This window comes from Borostomias antarcticus (assembly GCF_949987555.1).
Source record: "Borostomias antarcticus genome assembly, chromosome: 15".
NCBI lineage: Eukaryota > Metazoa > Chordata > Actinopteri > Stomiiformes > Stomiidae > Borostomias > Borostomias antarcticus.
Genome location: NC_140248.1, coordinates 24038759 through 24062110, shown reverse-complemented (window position 1 = coordinate 24062110; position 23352 = coordinate 24038759). Strand labels below are relative to the sequence as shown.

At 47.5% G+C, this 23352-nt stretch overlaps 1 protein-coding gene across 1 annotated transcript; it reads left to right on the top strand.

Moving 5' to 3' along the window:
- The first annotated feature begins 1580 nt into the window (after nt 1-1580).
- LOC311318158 (RING finger protein 145-like) lies at nt 1581-22146 on the top strand. The gene is made up of 11 exons (XM_084449401.1): nt 1581-1716; nt 3903-4125; nt 7109-7217; nt 10132-10223; nt 13030-13265; nt 14393-14568; nt 15904-16044; nt 16433-16615; nt 17593-17740; nt 20183-20539; nt 20976-22146. Exons 2-11 carry the CDS (start codon nt 3942-3944, stop codon nt 21561-21563), a joined length of 2214 nt encoding a protein of 737 aa, XP_084305527.1. The 5' UTR covers nt 1581-1716; nt 3903-3941; the 3' UTR covers nt 21564-22146.
- Nucleotides 22147-23352: the final 1206 nt, after the last annotated feature.

Genomic DNA, 23352 nt, shown 5'->3' with positions numbered 1-23352 from the left:
GAAATTCTATGAGTGCACGGAACTAACTAGCTAGCCATGCCATTCATTCATGCTAGTGCTAGCTAACGTTAGCTGGATGCAAGTTCCTATTGAAGTTGATTCAGGATGGTAGCTAGCTACGTTAGTGCTACGTGATCAATTACAACGCAATGTCAAATACTAAGTTACTTGCTACCATAACCAGGCTACTTTAGTCAACCTATAGAGATGGCTTGGAGAAAACGTGTCTCTCATTCATCCAGCTCTTCTGTTCTAAGCAGCTAGCGTTAGCTTGGAGGCTAGTTCAACTAGGGCCTGCCACAGCGGTGGATGGGGTCTGCTAGCTAGAGACAACTAGCCTGCTAATACTAACATCTTAGCTCTGACACAATGCGAAATCATCAAGAAGCAAGTATTTGTAGCCACCTAAAATGGCACTTGACTATACATTTGATTCTATAATATACACAGACACGTACTGCAATGGATTCCTAATTATTGCAGCTAGTTGGCTCGCTATCGGTCGCGGCTCAGCTTCATTCAGAGGCGCTTCTCTTCTGCAGGTCCTGAGGATCTGATCCGCGGTCGCGGCTCAGCTTCATTCAGAGGCGCTTCTCTTCTGCAGGTCCTGATGATCTGATCCGCGGTCTGCTCACTACTTCTTGGGGTTACCGAAGGACGCCGCCAGGGGGCGCCAAAACAACGTATTGATCCAATACATCCATTGTACTGATTCAATCGACAACAGTCCTTTGTAATAATGTATAGATAGATATACACTTTAATAATCTCCGTAGGAGGACATCTCCAGCCGTGGGAAATTACAGCAAAGGTAAATGAGAGTAAATGAGATGGAGAGAGGTCAATGTAAAGCATATTGGATAAGTGCAATCCTTTTACCAATAACGTAGCTATGGTAAATAAATACTAACTGCATCGTGTGTTGCTCATGGATGATTCAGATGTATTTGTCACAAAAGTACAGTATATAATACAGAGTGAAATGTTGCTGCCGAATCCACGATGTGCTCGGAAAAAGTATCTTGTCAGAAGTGGGATTCGAACCCACGCCTCCAGAGGAGACTGCGACCTGAACGCAGCGCCTTAGACCGCTCGGCCATCCTGACTGATACACTGGAGTAAGGACAGAAGTTCATTCTTGTAAATAAAATACAGGTGCACTAAAATTACTGCAAATTCTGTCCTATCTCGTGGATTGCTCACTCATAAATGCGCTAACTGCCCACCCCCCAGAAAATAATTTATTTCGCTTCTGTCAATCCTACACTGCAACTAGTGACATCCAATTCGATTCTTGTTGGTGACTCGATTCTTTTCGACTCGTCCGACAGCATAAAACGAATTCAAATGGAGTCGCTCTCAGAGTTGACCTCGTTGACAGCTAATAATAAAACAAAGCATCTTTCAATGTGACAGATTTGAGTTAGGCAGTCATCCTCATCCTCCTCCTCCTCATCATCATCAAGATTCACTAAGGATGGATTAGTTCGGTTCTTCAGAACGATTCACTCAAAGGAGCCGTTCCGCTGCTGCTCTCAGACTCGCACCAGAATGGCGGCTGCGAGGTGAGATGAGTGGGGGCCGACGTCTGGATCCTCGGTGGAAATTCCATCACCACAACCGTTAACTCGGGAGCCACCGAGTTAAAATGGTTGATATCCGACCGGAGAAGTATCCTGAAACTGAGTTATACGCCGTGAACGTCGCAATCTCCCTGTAAGTTATTGTATTTTCTATGGGGTAGCGATACGATAGTAGTGGCTATCGACGTTAGAAACTATTCGGGTTGTTTGGGTCCCGGGGAGGCTAACCACGTTAGCTAGCGCTAGCTAGCTCGGTTTTAGTTGGGACGTTAGCTATCTAGGTGCCGATCAGCTGTTTATATATGTCTATAATCGTGATTTGAAGATTAAAGGTGGCTAGTTACAAATACAGCCATATAACCTACAGCAGAAATAGCATTATTCGCTAAGCTATCTAGCAGTTGCGGGCCACGAAGCCTGTGTTCACGTTCCCTCGTTTTGAGTTCTGGCATTTGGCCCAACTTGTTAACGATGCTTGAGGAGTTGAAACTGGTATCAAATACAGCCGACGGCATCATTCAAAGCAGGCAGGGATACGCAAGGAACTCCCCTATGCAGAAAATTGAGATCCGTGCAACGAATATCTGGCTTTATCGAGTATAAACTCCACCCACCCATGCAAACGGGGAGACCCCGGGTCACAAAACGTGCTACTCTCTAATATTAGTGAAGCTTTCTTTTTGACACTGCCCATCCGGTTGGCTTATCTATCACATTTATTAATTTATTTACAAAATATAAGATTGTGAGACATACTTTGTTGGTCTTCATCATTATGTTGGCATCACTACCACCACGGTATTATAATGTAATAAGGCAAAGCTAGCTAGCTTAGTAGCAAACGCGGCCGGGGTTACTACAGTTCAGTTGTGGCTCTGCAGAACCAGAGAACCAACCACCCCAGGCTATACCCACCAGATGGGGTTTATACACTTACACCAGACTCACAATATTTACCTTTCAGCTTCTAAAAATAATATCGTTTGAGATCACATTCCCGGTTATGTCATTTAAGGATTCTGAGCGGTAATATCTAGGTTTTCTCGTCATGGCACACAGTGTGAAATCACAAGTTATGTAACCACTCCTGTCCAGAGAAGTAACACACACATAATGTAATGCAAACGCACGTAAACCCGTCTTCATGCCGAGTCGTGGGTGGCCCTAGTATTGTATTGGATAGTGCACATGATGATAAGGCTTTTACTATAGTGAGTTTGTCGGTCTGCCTGGCGACGGTGTGATAAACGGGGTGTTTAAGCGCCATGCCTTCAGTGCCATGCAACTCCAGAGGGATGACTTACTTACTGTAACCACATCCTGCATCTGTGGAATGCCAGATATTTAAATGGGGGTACTTCAAGGGAACTGGGAGTATATTTAAGTCATGTATGAGTGAGTCTGTCTGAACATGGGAGCTGAGCACAGCTTGGAGGAAAGTAGTCCTGTCTGGCCTCCCCAACACGTGGAACCTGGTTTTATAAAACAAACAGCCCTTGGGTGAAGATGGGTAGACTGAGCAAACACTATACAGTGTTTAAATTAGGGCTATGCATTTCTCGTAAAGGTTTTGTTTTGAAACATGTTTTTGTTTTGTTGTGTACCATATAGGGATGTGCACAACTCACATTTTACATAGATGATGACGAGCCCCCATTCCAATCAGTGTAGAGCTTAGGGCTGCACAATGAATTGTGAATTAATCGAAATCGTGATTATGACCTCCGCAATTAACTAATCGCAAAAGGCCGCAATTAATGTGATTAATAATTTTGCTTTGAATTGAGTGTGCTAGGACTACACGGACGAATCACAGGCGCTTATGCTTTCTGACCAATCACATGCGTTCCCGCTGAGTGCGCTGTGCGTAGCAATTTCACTGAAGACAGATAGCAGTAGGTCAAGACCAGTGTCACAAGAGTACCTGCAGCCGTGAGTAGTGAAAAAATGAGCGAAAACGAGGTCAGTGAGTTAGTAGCAAGAAAGGGATCAACGTCCGTGATTTGGGAGCATTTTGGTTATTATATAATATATATTAAATATTAATCGCAATTATTAATCACAATTACCATTTTGAAGCAAATAATCGCAATTATTATCTTTTTTCATAATCGTGCAGCCCCAGTAGAGCTAGAACTGATGATGCGCAATATAACTTCAGTTTTCTGAAGTAAATATTTTTTAAAAGGACGTGTTTATTTGAATTAAAAAAAGACGACATTTTGACCAAAATCGATTAATGACCAAAAATCGACTTTGACCGTCACAAAGGATTAACTGGACCCACGCCTTCTGTCTCCCTCTCCCCTCCGTGTCCAGTCAGCCCTGCGTGTAGCTGGCCGGCGTGGCCGCGGCGTCATGGCGATGAAGGAGCGTGTGGAGGCAGTGCTGAACGTGGGGCTGCGCGTGCCCAGCATCATGCTCCTGGATGTGCTCTACCGCTGGGACGTCTCCTCCTTCTTCCAGAAGATCCAGAGGTCCAGCCTCAACAACAACCCCCTCTTCCAGTACAAGTACCTGGCACTCTACCTGCACTACGTCGGTGAGTAGCTCTGCCGGGGTCTCACCTGCCGGTTCTCTCCCGGATCAAAGTTCTACTGGTCACTTGTGTGTTTCTACTGGCCCGGAAGATGGAGAGAATTGAGATGGAGAGAGATGGAGAGAACTTTCCATGAAACTGTTCATTTATTAATCGTTTATACAGCTGGTAGTTCCGACCTTACGATCTGAGTGGTTAAGAGCCGTTGTACTTTGTATATTCAAGATATAATCATTCAGGACGTCGGGGGTCTTTTCACCACACGGTGGTCATCACACAAATACACACAGGTGAATGAGTGGCGACAACCACATACAACACACACACACATGCATTTGCGGTCGCCAGTGGAAAATGTTCCTTGCATTTCCCCCATCCAAGCTGTCATCCTCCAAGGGCAGCCATCGTTCATGGTGCCTGGGGACCAAGTCCAAGTGCTCAGTCCAGGTCTTGGTCAGGGACCAGCCCTGAAGGGCGTCTGTTCTTCTGCTTATTTTTTGTATTGGGTCCTTCTGGGTGGAAACACTGGGGGAGAACATGGAAACTCAACACAGAAAGGCCCGGAGACCTTCTTACTGTGTGGCGACAGTACCAGGTATTACGCCACCTTGCTGCACATGAGCGATTTTGGGGTTCAGATTCTTGCTCAAGGACACTTCGGCACACCGCCAGGAGCTGGGATTGAACCAGGGACCTTGCGATCACCAGCCGGCCCCTCTACCTCCTGAGCTACGTGGCAAAGCCTATTCCCAGTTCTATTTGAGTTATTACTGTGCTACTGCACCACATATTAATAAGAGGCAGCAAGCAAGCTAGCTCACTCTTGACAAATGTACTTATTATAAGTCGCTTTGGCTGAATGCTAAATGACTCAAATGTAACTGCGTGCTGTACTCTATGACCTCACCGTGAGTTTGGCGGTGTGTGTGGGGGCTTAGAGAGCTTGGCTGAAGAGGTTGATGAGTCAATGAGCTGAGTATTTGCTGATGGCAGCGGCGGAGCCCAGTGGACCGCACCTCTGTGGGCTGCTGCTGACGGCTCTCTGGGAGAGAGGAGGAGGAGGAGGAGGGGGAAGGAGAGACCCAGGCACAGACAGTTTCTGTGTGTTTCTAGGTTTAATATGGCGAGTCTCGGAGGACTTCACCCTCATTGGGCGCTACTTCTAATGACACATCTCTCTCTCTCTCTCTCTCTCTCGCACACACACACATTCTCTCACTTTCTGTCTCTCTCACTCTTTTTCTCCCTCTCTCACTTATGCTATTCTCTCTCTATTACACACTGGCACACACACACCCACACACTCACAGATCTCTACCCTTTCTCGCACCCTGTGTGTGTGTGTGAGAGAGAGAGAGGGGGAGAGAGATGTATTTGTGTGTGTGTACATGTGTGAGAGAGGTGCACGTGTGTGTAAACAGGAACAGGAACAGGAAACAGAAAATTGGTCCGGCGGCTGGACTCCACCTTCAGGCTAGGGGTTGGGTTCCCTCACAGGCGTCTTCGGCAGTGGGCCGAAGTGGTCAGGCCTGTAGCACTTACTCTGCAGAACACACAGGCATGTTGATGGCTTGGTCTGGGCCCGGCAGGCAGATCTATGACCTCCTAGAGCGACCGGGTGGAGAGCTGGATGGATGCTGATTGGTCCCTTGCCTGTGGTGATTTGTCTATGACCGTTCCTGACTGTGTGGTCAACAGTTCATATGTTAGTTCCAGTCTACAGAGTTTAGTCTCTCCAGACTCAGATATTACGTTGAATCTCCACTTCGCCACCCAAGCTGGTTTTCTGTGGGCGGGTCTAGGGGTCAACATTGAAAAGGTGTGAGAGAAGTGTTTCAAACTGATGATGATGGAGATCTTTCAGTTTGTCGATAGAACGTAAAACTGCAAACCCCCAGCAGTGCACAGTCCAAAATATCCTCTTCCACTTGAGGGAATGTTAATGTTTCAGTGCAGGTCTATGCGGTAATGTTGTTGTCGTTATGCGGAGTACAACGACATTACTTGCGTAGATACACTAGAGTACACGGTGCATTAGCGTAAGAACTCTCATGGGTCTGGCGTTGAGGCTACACAGAGTTTAGCTACATGTCCCTCTCTGCTCTGATAGAAACGTAAAGGTTTGTCCTCTAGGGACAACGAAATGCAGTTGACATACTGACTAACTGGTCTCTCTGTCTGGTCTCTCCAGGGTATATCCTGAGCCTGGTATTACTGACTAACTGGTCTCTCTGTTTGGTCTCTCCAGGGTATATCCTGAGCCTGGTATTACTGACTAACTGGTCTCTCTGTCTGGTCTCTCCAGGGTATATCCTGAGCCTGGTGTTGCTGACTTAACTGGTCTCTCTGTCTGGTCTCTCCAGGGTATATCCTGAGCCTGGTATTACTGACTAACTGGTCTCTCTGTCTGGTCTCTCCAGGGTATATCCTGAGCCTGGTATTACTGACGTAACTGGTCTCTGTCTGGTCTCTCCAGGGTATATCCTGAGCCTGGTGTTGCTGACTAACTGGTCTCTCTGTCTGGTCTCTCCAGGGTATATCCTGAGCCTGGTGTTGCTGACTAACTGGTCTGTCTGGTCTCTCCAGGGTATATCCTGAGCCTGGTATTACTGACTAACTGGTCTCTCTATCTGGTCTCTCCAGGGTATATCCTGAGCCTGGTATTACTGACTTAACTGGTCTCTCTGTCTGGTCTCTCCAGGGTATATCCTGAGCCTGGTGTTGCTGACTAACTGGTCTCTCTGTGTGGTCTCTCCAGGGTATATCCTGAGCCTGGTGTTGCTGACTAACTGGTCTCTCTGTGTGGTCTCTCCAGGGTATATCCTGAGCCTGGTGTTGCTGACTTACTGGTCTCTCTGTCTGGTCTCTCCAGGGTATATCCTGAGCCTGGTGTTGCTGACTTACTGGTCTCTCTGTCTGGTCTCTCCAGGGTATATCCTGAGCCTGGTGTTGCTGACTCACTGGTCTCTCTGTCTGGTCTCTCCAGGGTATATCCTGAGCCTGGTGTTGCTGACTCTGCCCAGACAGCACCTGGTCCGCCTCTACCTGTACGTTCTCACTGCCCTGCTGCTCTTCGCTGGACACCAGGTCTCCAGGTTAGACACACACACACACGCGCACACACACACACCTACACACACACACGCGCACACACACACGCACACGCGCACACACACGCACATACACACGCACGCACACACACACGCACACACACAAAGATTTGTAGATGTATAAAGCAATTTCCTTCAATTTTACATATTTTTCATGACTTCCATGACTGACCTATTAGGCAGAACAATGTTCTATTTATCCAAAGACCTCTCTCTCCACCTCAACTTCTATCTCTCTCTCTCCACCTCAACTTCTATCTCTCTCTCTCCACCTCAACTTCTATCTCTCTCTCTCCACCTCAACTTCTATCTCTCTCTCCACCTCAACTTCTATCTCTCTCTCTCCACCTCAACTTCTATCTCTCTCTCTCCACCTCAACTTCTATCTCTCTCTCTCCACCTCAACTTCTATCTCTCTCTCTCCACCTCAACTTCTATCTCTCTCTCCACCTCAACTTCTATCTCTCTCTCTCCACCTCAACTTCTATCTCTCTCTCTCCACCTCAACTTCTATCTCTCTCTCTCCACCTCAACTTCTATCTCTCTCTCCACCTCAACTTCTATCTCTCTCTCTCCACCTCAACTTCTATCTCTCTCTCTCCACCTCAACTTCTATCTCTCTCTCTCCACCTCAACGTCTATCTCTCTCTCTCCACCTCAACTTCTATCTCTCTCTCCACCTCAACTTCTATCTCTCTCTCCACCTCAACTTCTATCTCTCTCTCTCCACCTCAACTTCTCTCTCTCTCTCCACCTCAACTTCTCTCTCTCTCTCCACCTCAACTTCTATCTCTCTCTCTCCACCTCAACTTCTATCTCTCTCTCTCCACCTCAACTTCTATCTCTCTCTCCACCTCAACTTCTATCTCTCTCTCTCTCCACCTCAACTTCTATCTCTCTCTCTCCACCTCAACTTCTATCTCTCTCTCCACCTCAACTTCTATCTCTCTCTCTCCACCTCAACTTCTATCTCTCTCTCTCCACCTCAACTTCTATCTCTCCTCTCTAACTCCACTTCTATCTCTCTCTCTCCACCTCAACTTCTATCTCTCTCTCTCCACCTCAACTTCTATCTCTCTCTCTCCACCTCAACTTCTATCTCTCTCTCTCCACCTCAACTTCTATCTCTCTCTCTCCACCTCAACTTCTATCTCTCTCTCCACCTCCACTTCTCTCTCCTCTCTCTCCACCTCCACTTCTATCTCTCCTCTCTCTAACTCCACTTCTATCTCTCCTCTCTCTAACTCCACTTCTATCTCCCCTCTCTCTCCACCTCCACTTCTCTCTCCTCTCTCTCTCCACCTCCACTTCTCTCTCCTCTCTCTCTCTACCTCCACTTCTCTCTCTCCTTTCTCTCTCCACCTCCACTTCTCTCTCCTCTCTCTCTCTACCTCCACTTCTCTCTCTCCTCTCTCTCTCCACCTCCACTTCTCTCTCTCTCCACCTCCACTTCTCTTTCTTCTCTCTCCACCTCCACTTCGGTTTTGTCCTCTCTCTCTTCAGCCTGTTCTTTCTCCATTCTCCCGCTTCCCTCCATCCCCATGCTACCCTGAGTACACTTCACTACTTCACTACTTCACTTCACTATTTTACTTCACTACTTCACTACTTCACTTCACTACTTCACTTCACTACTTCACTTCACTACTTCACTTCACTACTTCACTTCACAACTTTACTTCACTACTTCACTTCACTACTTCACTTCACAACTTTACTTCACTACTTCACTTCACTACTTCACTTCACTACTTTACTTCACAGTTTACTTCACCATAATCAGAAATCAAATATAAGTTAGCTTTCTAGTGAAATAAACCAGACCTTTTATAGATTATATTATATATTAATATTATATATTAAATATTAATCACAATTATTAATTACAATTACCATTTTGAAGCAAATAATCACAATTATTATCTTTTGTCATAATCGTGCAGCCCTACCAGACAGTTATATAAGCTAGATTTCTAGTGAACTAACCCAGACAGTTATATTTACTAGATGTCTAGTGAACTGAACATAAGCAGACATCTGTCCCACACGCTATTTTCTGACAATGATAAAGCAGACTACATTGCTCTTCTCTGTTAGCCTACTTTTACTGAAAACCTCAAGAAGTGTGATGAGCGTGCACACACCCACACAGCCTGTATCCAGGCTTCTACCTAAACGCCCGGCTTGTTTGTTTTGTTCTCCTGGCAACGCAAGTGAGAGAGAAATGAGTGTGAGCCTACTTTACATTCAACAGATGAAGATGCTTGATAAGAGAAACACGATATGCAAAACACACACGCGCCCACACACACACACACACACACACACACACAGCAGCAGTATTTAAAAACTATAAACATTGGGGCTCACTTGGCACACCCAGATAAATTTTGTTCACTCAAAATGTGTTTTTTTTTTAATCAGGAAGTTTAATTAATTTGTGTTCTGATCGTTTACTGCAGTCAAATGGGCAAAAAAGTAATTCAAAATCGCAATCTATGAATCATGACTCCCGAGAATCAAATTTGAATCATGCGATCCTTGCAGATTCCCACCCCTAACACACACACACACACACACTTGATTGTGACAGGGATGTGGTGTTTTCCAGGGACTATGTTCTTGATTGTAACAGTGAGAACCTGTTTTTCAGGGACTATGTTCTTGATTGTGACAAGAACCTGTTTTCCAGGGACTATGTTCTTGATTGTAACAGTGAGAACCTGTTTTCCAGGGACTATGTTCTTGATTGTAACAGTGAGAACCTGTTTTTCAGGGACTATGTTCTTGATTGTGACAAGAACCTGTTTTCCAGGGACTATGTTCTTGATTGTGACAGTGAGAACCTGTTTTCCAGGGACTATGTTCTTGATTGTAACAGTGAGAACCTGTTTTTCAGGGACTATGTTCGCAGTGAGCTGGAGTCTGGCTACGACGGCCCTCTCTACCTGGAGCCCTTGTCTATGAACCGATTCACCACAGCCTTGATAGGTAAAGATGCACACATCATAAACACACACACATCTTACACACTCCACACACACCCCAAACCTCTATCTCCACTGTCTCCACACACACCCCAAACCTCTTTCTCCACTGTCTCCACACCAAGGTTATAATAGTTTTGCTTTTTTCATAAGTTTTTATTTTTATACCGTTTTAACTTTTTGTTTTCAATTTCAGTTTAGTTTTGATTAGTTTTAAAGCAGGTTTGCTAGTTTCGTCTCGTTTTTATTTTTTGAAAATGCTTAGTTTTAGTTTCGTTTTTATTAGTTTCAGTATTAGTTTTAGTTTTTTTCTCTTCTGCGCTAGTCTTGTGAGACCATCCTGAGCTCATGTTGTTTCACTCCGTGTGAAACAAGCCATCTGGACCACGTCAGGTTACTCCTGCGCAGGGACACAGCTAAATAAAATGGAGGATAGATTTCATATCCACCCAAAATACTAGACTTATGTATGAAATGAAAAAGACTAAAACTAAGGACATTTTCTCAATCATTTTTGTTTATTTTATTTAGTTTTGTAAACACACAATACAGTTTTGGTTAGTTATCGTTTCTTAGTAAAGTCTAGTTTTTATTTTTATTTCAGTTAACTAATGTTTTTTCACACCTAGTTTTCGTTTTTTAGTTAGTTTTCGTTAACTATAATAACCTTGCTCCACACACCCCAAACCTCTCTCTGGAGGACACACTTTCCCCCCTCTCTCTCTCTCTTATCCTCCTCTGTGTCTGTCGCTCATCCTCTGCTTTCTTCTTCCGCAGCCACTGTCCTATGGAGGCCGGTTAAAAGGTTAAAGTTAAAGGTTAAAGTCCCAATGATTGTCACACACCTGAGTGTGTGAAATTTGTTCTCCGCATTTGACCCATCCCCTGGGGGAGCGGTGAGCAGCAGCGGTGCCGCGCTCGGGAATCATAATTCATGGTGATCTAACCCCCCAATTCCAACCCTTGATGCTGAGTGCCATGCAGGGAGGCAATGGATACCATTTTTATAGTCTTTGGTATGACTCGGCCGGGGATCGAGCTCCCGACCTCCCAGTCTCAGGGTGACACTCTAACCACAAGGCCACTGAGCTGGAGGGAGAGGGGGAGGAGAGGGAGAGGTGGAGGAGAGGGAGAGGGGATGGAGAGGGGGAGGAGATGGAGAGGTGGAGGAGAGGGGGAGGAGAGGGAGAGGTGGGGGAGGAGAGGGAGAGGTGGAGGAGAGGGAGAGGAGAGGTGGAGGAGAGGGGGAGGAGAGGGGGAGGAGAGGGGGAGGAGAGGGGGAGGAGAGGTGGAGGAGTGGGAGAGGTGGAGGAGAGGGAGAGGTGGAGGAGAGGGAGGAGAGGGAGAGGGGGAGGAGAGGGAGAGGTGGAGGAGAGATGAGGGAGAGGGGGAGGAGAGAGGGGTAGTGAAAGGCTGTGTAGGGCCCAGTCTCGGGTTCCTAAGCGGTGTAGGATGCTCCTGTAGCAGACGAGCCAGAGTGGGTGTGGTTGTGCTCTGGGCCCTGCAGCAGCTCAGCACAGCTGGACAGGAAGTCTGTCTCTAGGACACTCAGGTTACACCAGCAAGCAGCAGTTCAGAGAGAGAGCTGAGTCAGGTGTGTTTGTGTGTGTGTGTGTGTGTGTGTGTGTGTGGGTGTGTGTGTGTGTATGTGTGTGTGTGTGTGTGTGTGTGTGTGTGTGTGTGTGTGTGTCCAGAGAGCAGCAGAGTCAGGTATGTGTGTGTGTGTGTGTTGGAGCAGAGAGAGCCTGTTAGTGCTGCTGTCACGGACCCCAGGGTTGTCACATCAACTCCTGCAGCCTCTTGACTGGATGTGACACACTGCTCCTCTACTCTACCTCCTTCCTCCTCCTCTCTACCCTCCTCCTCTGCCATCCTCATCTCTGTCCTCTCCTCCTCCTCTCTCTCTCCTCTTCTCTGCCCCCCCCTTCCTCTCTCTCCTCCTCTTCTCTGCCCCCACTTCCTCTCTCTCCTCTTCTCTCTCCTCCTCTCTCTCTCTCCTCTTCTCTGCCCCCACTTCCTCTCTCTCCTCCTCTCTCTCCTCTCTGTCCTCTTTTGTCGTCGGTACAGAAGGTTCAGTCTGAGCTTGTCCGACAGCGGCTGCAGGTGCATCAGGCATCATGCTGAAGGCTCAGTCAGCTAAGAGCGTGGATTTAACACTGCATTACATTACAGTCATTTAACAGTGTATTACATTACAGTCATTTAACAGTGCATTACATTACAGACATTTAGCAGAAGATTTTGTCCAAAGCGTCTTACAGTAATTGCATTTAATGTAGGCAGTCAGTGTACTACAACTCACCAGAGCTCACAAGTGCATCTCCTTTCTAAACAAGCGACTAAGAGCATGATCTAGAGCTGAAGGCAAAGTGCAAGAGAAGCCAAACATAAATACAATGGGTGCTTAACAGGGAGGATCCTGCTAGTGCTTCTTAAAGAGGTGAGTTTTGAGCCTGCGGCGATAGATGGGCAGCGACTCTGCTGTCCTGACGTCAGTGGGCGGTTGGTTCCAGCACTGCGGGGCCAGGACAGAGAAGAGCCTGTAACAGTAGAGTGTGTGTTCAGGTTTAGAAACCAGTCCTCTCTATAAGCAGAACACTGCCCTTTTTTTCCCCTCATTAGTCTGTCATCATTGTCTGTCATCATTGTCTGTGTAACTTAACCCACAGTGTGACACGTGCTGTCTAGCTGCGTGTGCGTTTCCTGTCCCTCTGTGCTCTGGAAGGAACCTGTCCTTGTCCTGCTACAGCAGTGCGTCTCTAATGTCAGTCTGGTATCGCTGTTCAAAAGCGCTCTGTCGCCCCCTGCAGGCCAGCTGGTGGTGTGCACCCTGTGCTCCTGCGTGATGCAGACCAAGCGCATATGGCTGTTCTCCGCTCACCTGCTCCCCCTGGTGGCCCGGCTGTGCCTCGTCCCCCTGGAGACCATCGTCTTCATCAACCGCTTCTCCATGATCTTCACCGGCCTGGAGGTCATCTACTTCCTGGCCTCCAACCTTTTGGTGCCCTACAACCTGGCCAAGACCGCCTACAGGGAGCTAGTACAGGTTAGTACCATGGTAATACTGTAATACTACTGAAGTAATACCTACAACCTGGCCAAGACAGCCTACAGGGAGCTAGTACAGGTTAGTACCATGGTAATACTGTAATACTACTGAAGTAATACCTACAACCTGGCCAAGACCGCCTACAGTGAGCTAGTACAGGTAGTAGTACTGTAGTAATACTGTAATACTACTTTACTAATACTTACAACCTCTCTAAGACCGCCTACGTAGAGCTAGTATAGGTACAAGTACTCAAGTAATATAGTAATACTACTTTAGTAAATCTTACTACCTGGCCTAGACCACATACTGAGAGCTAGTACGTGTAATGCGATTGTAGTAATACGTGTCCAGTATGTACATCCTGTGTACAGTGACCTGCTCTTGGTGGCATGCCGTGTGTTCTGTCTGTATTTAAATGCTCCACTGTCTCCTGTGTTCTAGGTGGTGGAGGTGTATTAATGTTCCTGTTCTTGTGTTCTAGGTGGTGGAGGTGTATTAATGTTCCTGTTCTTGTGTTCTAGGTGGTGGAGGTGTATTAATGTTCCTGTTCTTGTGTTCTAGGTGGTTGAGGTGTATTAATGTTCCTGTTCTTGTGTTCTAGGTGGTGGAGGTGTATTAATGTTCCTGTTCTTGTGTTCTAGGTGGTTGAGGTGTATCAATGTTCCTGTTCTTGTGTTCTAGGTGGTGGAGGTGTATTAATGTTCCTGTTCTTGTGTTCTAGGTGGTGGAGGTGTATTAATGTTCCTGTTCTTGTGTTCTAGGTGGTGGAGGTGTATTAATGTTCCTGTTCTTGTGTTCTAGGTGGTGGAGGTTTATTAATGTTCCTGTTCTTGTGTTCTAGGTGGTTGAGGTGTATTAATGTTCCTGTTCTTGTGTTCTAGGTGGTGGAGGTGTATTAATGTTCCTGTTCTTGTGTTCTAGGTGGTTGAGGTGTATTAATGTTCCTGTTCTTGTGTTCTAGGTGGTGGAGGTGTATTAATGTTCCTGTTCCTGTGTTCTAGGTGGTGGAGGTGTATTAATGTTCCTGTTCTTGTGTTCTAGGTGGTGGAGGTGTATTAATGTTCCTGTTCTTGTGTTCTAGGTGGTGGAGGTGTATTAATGTTCCTGTTCTTGTGTTCTAGGTGGTGGAGGTGTACGGTCTGCTGGCGCTGGGCATGTCTCTGTGGAACCAGCTGGTTCTTCCGGTGCTCTTCATGTGTTTCTGGCTGCTGCTCTTCGCCCTGCAGATCTACTCGTACTTCAGCACCCGCGACAAGCCCACCTCCAGAGAGAGGCTGCTGTTCCTCTTCCTCACCAGGTGTGTGTGCGTGCGTGCGTGCGTGTGTGCGTGCGTGCGTGTGTGCGTGCGCGCGCTTGTAAAACTACTGTCTCCACAAGTATTGTTAAACAAGAAAAAAATGTCCTTGTGGGGCCATTTTGCTAGCCCCCATAAGGTTAGGGTTCATTTTAGGGTCAAAGGTTAGGGTTTAGGGCTTGGGTTACTGTCACAAACCAAGCCGTGTATGGCCGCGACAAAGGAGGGGGACGCACACCAAACTAAGGATTAACAATAATGTTTAATTAAACTAAGCTCAAACAAGACATAAAGTACATAAATCAAACATGGGATGTGCGGTCAGTTATCAGTGGTGTAAGTGAGTGCATGAGTGAGTGACGGGTGTATGAATGCAGTGTTGAATAGTGCGAAACCAAGTTCAAACTATAAAGCAAAGCACTCGGTGTCCCCGGGAGGAGTAGAGCCAGCTAGCAACTGAGCTCCCAGCTCTTCTTGTAGAGCCCTGACACACCGGGCCCAGGTGTGCCAGGTTAGCTGCTGATGACGGCCACGCCCACCTCAGGAACCTGCTAGGACCAACACTGAACAAGACTGTGAACACACACACACAGGCAGGCAAATGGGGTAGGCGGGGCCGTCACATTACAATCAAGTTTAGGGACCCCACAAGGATATAAATGCTAAATTGTGTGTGTGTGTGTGTGTGTGTGTCCTCTTTATGTATAACACGTGAGAGGTAATGTGCCGATTTATTTGACACAGTGGTATCACTTTCAAAGCATTTCTAGGCGGGTAACAAGACTCCGCCTACTGCTTTGGATCGGTTCAAACCTGAACATGCTTACGCCCTAAAGACTTTTTTGTTAAACTCTCGTTGTTTCCACCCACTTTAATGATGAGGAGTATGTCAGGACAGGGCAGGGCAGGGTGGCTAGTGTTGAGGTAACCGTGTTGAGGTCACCGTGTTGAGGTCACCGTGTTGAGGTAACCGTGTTGAGGTCACCGTGTTGAGGTAACCGTGTTGAGGTCACCGTGTTGAGGTCACCGTGTTGAGGTCACCGTGTTGAGGTCACCGTGTTGAGGTCACCGTGTTGAGGTCACCGTGTTGAGGTCACCGTGTTGAGGTAGCCGTGTTGAGGTAACCGTGTTGAGGTCACCGTGTTGAGGTAACCGTGTTGAGGTAGCCGTGTTGAGGTAACCGTGTTGAGGTAACCGTGTTGAGGTAACCGTGTTGAGGTACCCGTGTTGAGGTCACCGTGTTGAGGTACCCGTGTTGAGGTCACCGTGTTGAGGTACCCGTGTTGAGGTAACCGTGTTGAGGTAACCGTGTTGAGGTAACCGTGTTGTGTTGTGCAGCATAGCAGAGTGCTGTAGCACGCCCTACTCCCTGCTGGGGCTGGTCTTCACCGTGTCCTTCGTGGCCCTGGGTGTCCTGACGCTCTGCAAGTTCTACCTGCAGGGATACAGGGCCTTCATCAACGACAACACCATGCACAGGTATGCCACGCTCGCTGCACAACCAGCTGTGTGTGTGTGTGTGTGTGCGTGCGTGCGTGCGTGCGTGCGTGCGTGCGTGCAGGGTGGGGCGGTGTTTGTGTTAGGGGTGGCACGAACACCAATAGCTCGATTCCAATTTGTTACCCAACTTTCTTTTTTTTTTTTTTTAATGTGTGAAATGTGAATGTGTGATTGAAGAAAAAAAAGAAAAAAATTGTTATATGGAAGTGATTTCAGTGTGTTGCTTTTTCCAGTTCCACCTGGTCACCTCCCTCTCTCCTCTCCTACCTCTCCTCCCTCTCTCCTCTCTCCTCCCTCTCTCCTCCCTCTCTCCTCTATCCTCCCTCTCCCCTCCCTCTCTCCTCCCTCTCTCCTCCCTCATCCTCAGGGGGATGACGGAGGGCATCACTCTGCTGATCCTGGCTGTGCAGACGGGGCTGATCGAGCTGCAGGTGATCCACAGAGCCTTCCTCCTCAGCATCATCCTCTTCATCGTGGTGGCGTCCATCCTGCAGTCCATGCTGGAGATCGCTGACCCCATCGTGCTGGCCCTGGGGGCGTCTCGGGACAAGTACGTCTCTTAGTTCAAATCAAACCAAACTTTATTTGTATAACAAATTTCGTACACAGAGGCCACACAATGACGCAATACTGTCTAGATTTCCTGCGGTACATCATCGATAGATGGATTTCTTTTAACTAAAATTAAAAGGAAAATATAGGAAAGTATACAGAACAAGACAGGGAATAGATCTAGATAAATACAATGAATAATAAAATTCAATCATTGATTCATTCATGTTTTAAATGGATTTAGAATATCCTGCTCTCAGGATCACGTCCATGGAGTTGTATTTTCAGCTGTATTTTTAGTATCGCAATTTACACTATCCCGATATGTACTGTACCATATCGCAGTGTACCATATCGCAGTGTATCGTGATACAATCGTATCGTGACCCGTGTGTCATGATAGCTTGCTATTCTTGCACTTTGCCTTCAGCACTAGATTAAGCTCTTAGTCACTTGTTTTAGAAAGGAGATGCACTCGTGAGTTCTGGCGAGTAGTAGTACATTGGCTTTTCCTACATTAAATGCAATTATTGCTAATTGCATTGGATAAAAGCGTGTGCTAAATGACTGTAATGTAAAGTGATAGGTATAGTATGGTGAGGTCCTTGCCGGTACCCAGCCCTAGTGGAGGTGGAGTGTAACCGAGTCCTGGTGCTGCGCTCTGTGCTCTAGGAGCCTGTGGAAGCACTTCCATACGCAGCCCTAGTGGAGGGAGAGTGTAACTGAGTCCTGGTTCTGTCCTCTGTGCTCTAGGAGCCTGTGGAAGCACTTCCATACCCAGCCCTAGTGGAGGCAGAGTGTAACTGAGTCCTGCTCCTGTGCTCTAGGAGCCTGTGGAAGCACTTCCATACCCAGCCCTAGTGGAGGTGGAGTGTAACTGAGTCCTGCTCCTGTGCTCTAGGAGCCTGTGGAAGCACTTCCATACCCAGCCCTAGTGGAGGGAGAGTGTAACTGAGTCCTGGTTCTGTTCTCTAGGAGTCTGTGGAAGCACTTCCGGGCGGTGAGCCTGTGTCTGTTCCTGCTCATCTTCCCGGCCTACATGGCCTACATGATCTGCCAGTTCTTCCACATGGACTTCTGGCTCCTCATCATCATCTCCTCCAGCATCCTGACCTCCCTGCAGGTAACGCACGCGCACACACACACACACACACACACACATGCACACGCGCACACACACAGTCACACACACACACACAGACACACACAGTCACACACACACACACACACACACACACACACAAACACAGTCTCACACACACACACACACACACACACAGTCTCACACACACACACACACACAGACACACACACACAGACACACACAGTCACACACACACACACACACACACACACCTATTAGCACATTTCAGTAGCCTATTTCAATAAGTATGTGGTAGACAATTTAGAGAGTGCAGGAGATCAAGGTACTAGACACAAACCTAGGAGCACTGAAGCTGCTCTGTGTTGTATAAGATGGGGGAGTGTGTTTTCTATCTGATGTCAGATGAACATGCCTTTTATGACGGACACTCTGGTATGTATCGAGTTTTTGTTTGTTTGTTTTTTAGCCCAATAACATGTACTATCTGATTTGCTGGCCCAGCCTATAGCTGAAACCTAGTAGAGAGGGTGGGTCTTTAATAACCTATTAATAAGTAATAATTAGTAATAATCTGTAAGAACCTCTGTTCTTATTTGCAGTAGGCTAGCCGATTCTAGAAAGGAGGCAGTCAGCCATATCCCTTTTTTGGGGCTGGACCACAACAGCAGGGCCAGCCCTCCAACGCCAACGTCTGTGACTGACTGGCTGACTGACTGAGTGATGCTACATTGTGAAGTTACACCATTGGTCGAATTCACATGTGGCTATGGAGTTTCAAATAGTGAACATATTCCTAACCGACTGATGAAGTTACACCATTGGTCGAATTTCACACGTTGCTATGGAGTTTCAAATGGTGACCATATTTCCTGGAGGAACAGCAATACCATCCACTAGTTATGGGTTTGGAGCCATAAGTGAAATGGAAAGTGTCCGTTACATTTTCTTTCAGCAAGTTTCCCACCCCTGGATACGACCTGCTATTCCATGAGCGATACTGCAGACTGCTGTTCATCAACTGACCAGAATGAAACCAACAAACTGGTTCTGCTTTAGCTCCAGCTAGCGTTCCCAGATAAACGCTAAGCTTGTTTAATACATTTATTTGTCTGCCTGTCGCAGTTCAGCCATCCAGTCACAAGTGATGTTCCCAGCTGGGTAGCATAACATTAGCTTTAGTTTACATTACATTACAGTCATTTAGCAGACGCTTTTATCCAAAGTGACATTGATCCTAAGTGCATTGAGCGTAGGTAGTCAAGTGTACTACTCACCAAGTGCATCTCCTTTGTAAACAAGTGACTAAAAGCATCAAAGTTCAAAGACGGCTAAGTACAAATACAGGAAGTGCTAGGAGGAGTTTTCAGCCTGGGGGGGAAGATGGGCAGCGACTTTGCTGTCCTGACGTCAGTGGGCAGTTCGTTCCACCGCTGCGGGGCCACAGGACAGAAAAGAGCCGTGACCGTGTCCGTCGACCGCAGGGGCCTCGGAGCGACGGGGCAGCCAGTCTCCTCAAGACAGCAGAGCGAAGTGGTCGGGCTACTGGATGAGTAGTAGATGAATTAGTGCATCTTTAGATGAACAAATAAAGTTTGGTTCTTATGATTTTTTTTCACCAACTGATAAAGGGATAGCCTGGAATTTTTTACCTCATTTTCAATTTACCCATGATGTGGTTGATTGACGGGGATCATTTCCTGCTGATTCCAAGCCGTCTCTCGTTCGGGCGTTCACGGCTCGCCTAACGCTAGCAGAATCGAACCGTACTGGCTAGCATTCAAAGAAAACTCACTTAAACACTCCAAACAAGTAAGGATCTCCAGATAAACTAAACTCCTCATCATCCTCTTCAAAGTCAGACATATCTCTTTCTAACGTGGCCATTGTTGTGTTAATAGTAAGAGAATACTCTGTTGTTTGTGGGGCTGTTGTTGTTGTTGTTGTGAAGACCGTAGTGTCAGCTAGTTATGTGGCAACTTGAAGTATCGCTCCGCCTCCCTATGCACGGAGACCAATATAGGTCCAAACAAAAGAATGGGTTCAGCGATAGTTGGGCTTCAAAAATGATATGAAAAATGGTATAAAAACTCAAATGAACCCCTGACAGACTGTCCTCATATTTGATTTGATTTGGGTGCACTGTGGAGTGTTTAAGTGAGTTTTCTTTGAATGCTAGCCAGTACGGTTCGGTTCTGCTAGCGTTAGGCGTTGAAAATAAAGCCCTAGTTCAAAAATTCCAAGCTAACCACAACAATATCGTAAGTTAGTTACTTTACTTAGCTGGCTAGAGATATTCCCCCCCCCCCAAATAATTTTAAGCACAAAAATTGTGCTAAAAATAGGAAAAAGTATTTCTCAATGTTTGGACATGAGACTCAGAGGATGATGCAATTCTAGACATCAGCCAACTAGCTCACCTAGTTCATACTCACCCCTAACCCCTGACCTCTAACCCCCCAGGTCCTCGGAACGCTGCTGATCTACATCCTCTTCATGGTGGAGGAGTTCCGGAAGGAGCCGGTGGAGAACATGGACGACGTCATCTACTACGTCAACGGCACCTACCGGCTGCTGGAGTTCCTGGTGGCGCTGTGCGTGGTGGCCTACGGCGTGTCGGAGACGGTGTTCGGCGAGTGGACGGTGATGGGCTCCACCATCATCTTCATCCACTCCTACTACAACGTGTGGCTGCGCGCCCAGCTGGGCTGGCAGAGCTTCCTGCTCCGCAGAGACGCCGTCAACAAGATCAAGTCCCTCCCCACCGCCTCGCACACGCAGCTGCTCAGCTACAACGACATCTGCGCCATCTGCTACCAGGTAGGACTGACGGGGTAGGGGGGGGTGTGTGTGTGTGGGACGGTGTGTGTGTGTGTGTGTGTGTGTGGGACGGTGTGTGTTCTGTTGGGGAGGGTGTATTGGACCATGGATTTGTGTGTGTGTGTGTGCGTGTGTGTGTGCGCACCCAGTAGTAGTACACTGACTACCTGCGTTAAAGTCAATTATTGTAAGTTGCTTTTGATAAAAGTGTCTGCTAAACGACTAATGCAGAGAAAAACAGGGTGTGCGTGTTTGGGTGCATATGAGATATGTATACTGTATATGTATACTCTGTCTTTGTGTGTGTGTGTGTGTGTGTGTGTGTGTGTGTGTGTGTGTGTGTGTGTGTGTGTGTGTGTGTGTGTGTATGTCTGTGTGTGTGTGTGCCAGCCCGTTTGCCGTCAAGCTGACCATGCGTCCTCTCCTCCTCCCTCAGGATATGAAGTGTGCGGTCATCACTCCCTGCAGTCACTTCTTCCACGCCGGCTGTCTGAAGAAGTGGCTCTATGTCCAGGAGACCTGCCCCCTCTGCCACAGCCAGCTGAAGAGCCAATCACAGCCCACCGCCAACGCTCCCGTGGCGGCGCCCGCCAACAACGACGCTCCCCCCGCCGCCAATCAGAACCTGGAGGGGCGGGGCGAGCCCGCGGCGGCGGCGGGTGCGGCCGAGAAGGAGCCAAGCGCTCCCGTAGAGGCTGCGGGAGGAGAGCTCGCAGGCACGGACGACTCGGCCGTCGGCCTCGCGGGCGCCGGTTCCTCCCACGGGCTCCGGCCCTCCCCCTGTACAGAGGACGAGGAGGAGCCCCGCCCCGGGGAGGCGGAGCCCGGTGCCAGTAGCCCCTCCCACGAGAGGCCCGATGCCGCCACGCGCCCTGAGCCCCTATTGGACAACGTGATGTCAGAGGACCGTGTCGTCGGTTCGTCGCCGGGGGTGGGCGTGTCGGGTCTCGGCGGGGCCACTCGGTCGGGCCCGCCCCCTGAGGCCACACCCGAACCACAGTCCCCGCCCTCCTGCGCTCTTTGAACCCCCCCCACACACACACACACACACACACAGACTGGTCCTCCTGGAGAGACCTCCTTCAATACCTCGCTGGACACGCCTGGCCTGACGTTGCCAGTATCCTCTACTTAGCCCCGCCCACCCCGACCCTTCACTAACTCCACCGTTCTCGCTCATTGTCTGGTTTTAGATGTCGATATTTTTAATGTGTACGGTCAGTTCATTATTACTTATGTAATACATTTCATGGACATTTCATTGTTTGTGTTTTAGTTCACTGATGAGTCGGCAGTTCTTCGGTTACAGTTTTACGGTTTACATTACGTGGTTATGTCGCACGTCTCACGGTCCTGTCTCTAGTCACTGTGGTCGTCACAGTCCCTCAGATGCCATAGTGGACCTTCATGCCATTCTTCTGGACAGAGCTCTGTGTGGATCTGTCTCTCTCTAGACACACACACACACACACACACACACACACACACAGGAAGAGAATATTCTGATGTACATGTCAGAAAAGATGGGTCTACAGCTGTGGATGAATCGCTTACACTTTTACACCAGTAGTGTTTAGGGAGGATTCTAGAACACTCAGTATTCTAGAACACACGGGATGTGTCTAGTGATGATTCTAGAACACTAGGGATGTCTAGTGATGATTCTAGAACACTAGGGATGTGTCTAGTGATGATTCTAGAACACTAGGGATGTGTCTAGTGATGATTCTAGAACACTAGGGATGTGTCTAGTGATGATTCTAGAACACTAGGGATGTGTCTAGTGATGATTCTAGAACACTAGGGATGTGTCTAGTGATGATTCTAGAACACTAGGGACGTGTCTAGTGATTGTTCTAGAACACTAGGGATGTGTCTAGTGATGATTCTAGAACACTAGGGACGTGTCTAGTGATTGTTCTAGAACACTAGGGATGTGTCTAGTGATGATTCTAGAACACTAGGGATGTGTCTAGTGATGATTCTAGAACACTAGGGATGTGTCTAGTGATGATTCTAGAACACTAGGGATGTGTCTAGTGATGATTCTAGAACACTAGGGACGTGTCTAGTGATTGTTCTAGAACACTAGGGATGTGTCTAGTGATGATTCTAGAACACTAGGGACGTGTCTAGTGATTGTTCTAGAACACTAGGGATGTGTCTAGTGATGATTCTAGAACACTAGGGATGTGTCTAGTGATGATTCTAGAACACTAGGGATGTGTCTAGTGATGATTCTAGAACACTAGGGATGTGTCTAGTGATGATTCTAGAACACTAGGGATGTGTCTAGTGATGATTCTAGAACACTAGGGATGTGTCTAGTGATGATTCTAGAACACTAGGGATGTGTCTAGTGATGATTCTAGAACACTAGGGATGTGTCTAGTGATGATTCTAGAACACTAGGGATGTGTCTAGTGATGATTCTAGAACACTAGGGATGTGTCTAGTGATGATTCTAGAACACTAGGGATGTGTCTAGTGATGATTCTAGAACACTATTCTAGAATGCCAGTAAAGGATTCCAGAATACTGTTTCTCAGTGTTTTAGAAAATGTCACACACACCAGCTCACCTCTGTGCCACTTCAATCGTTTCAGTCCATCCTGGTGACCCTTACCCTTCCCTGACCTTTTACACCCCTCCTCCCCTGGACTCTTACTGGACTGGTGCTTCTGAGACGCCTCTCATTGGCTGTGTGGTTCGATGGACACTCCCCCCTGCGGAGAGCAGCTGATGTAGAAGCTATTACGCACGCTTAGGGCTTGCACGATGTCAACGCCGTCTCGTAGCCGTCGCAACCTCGT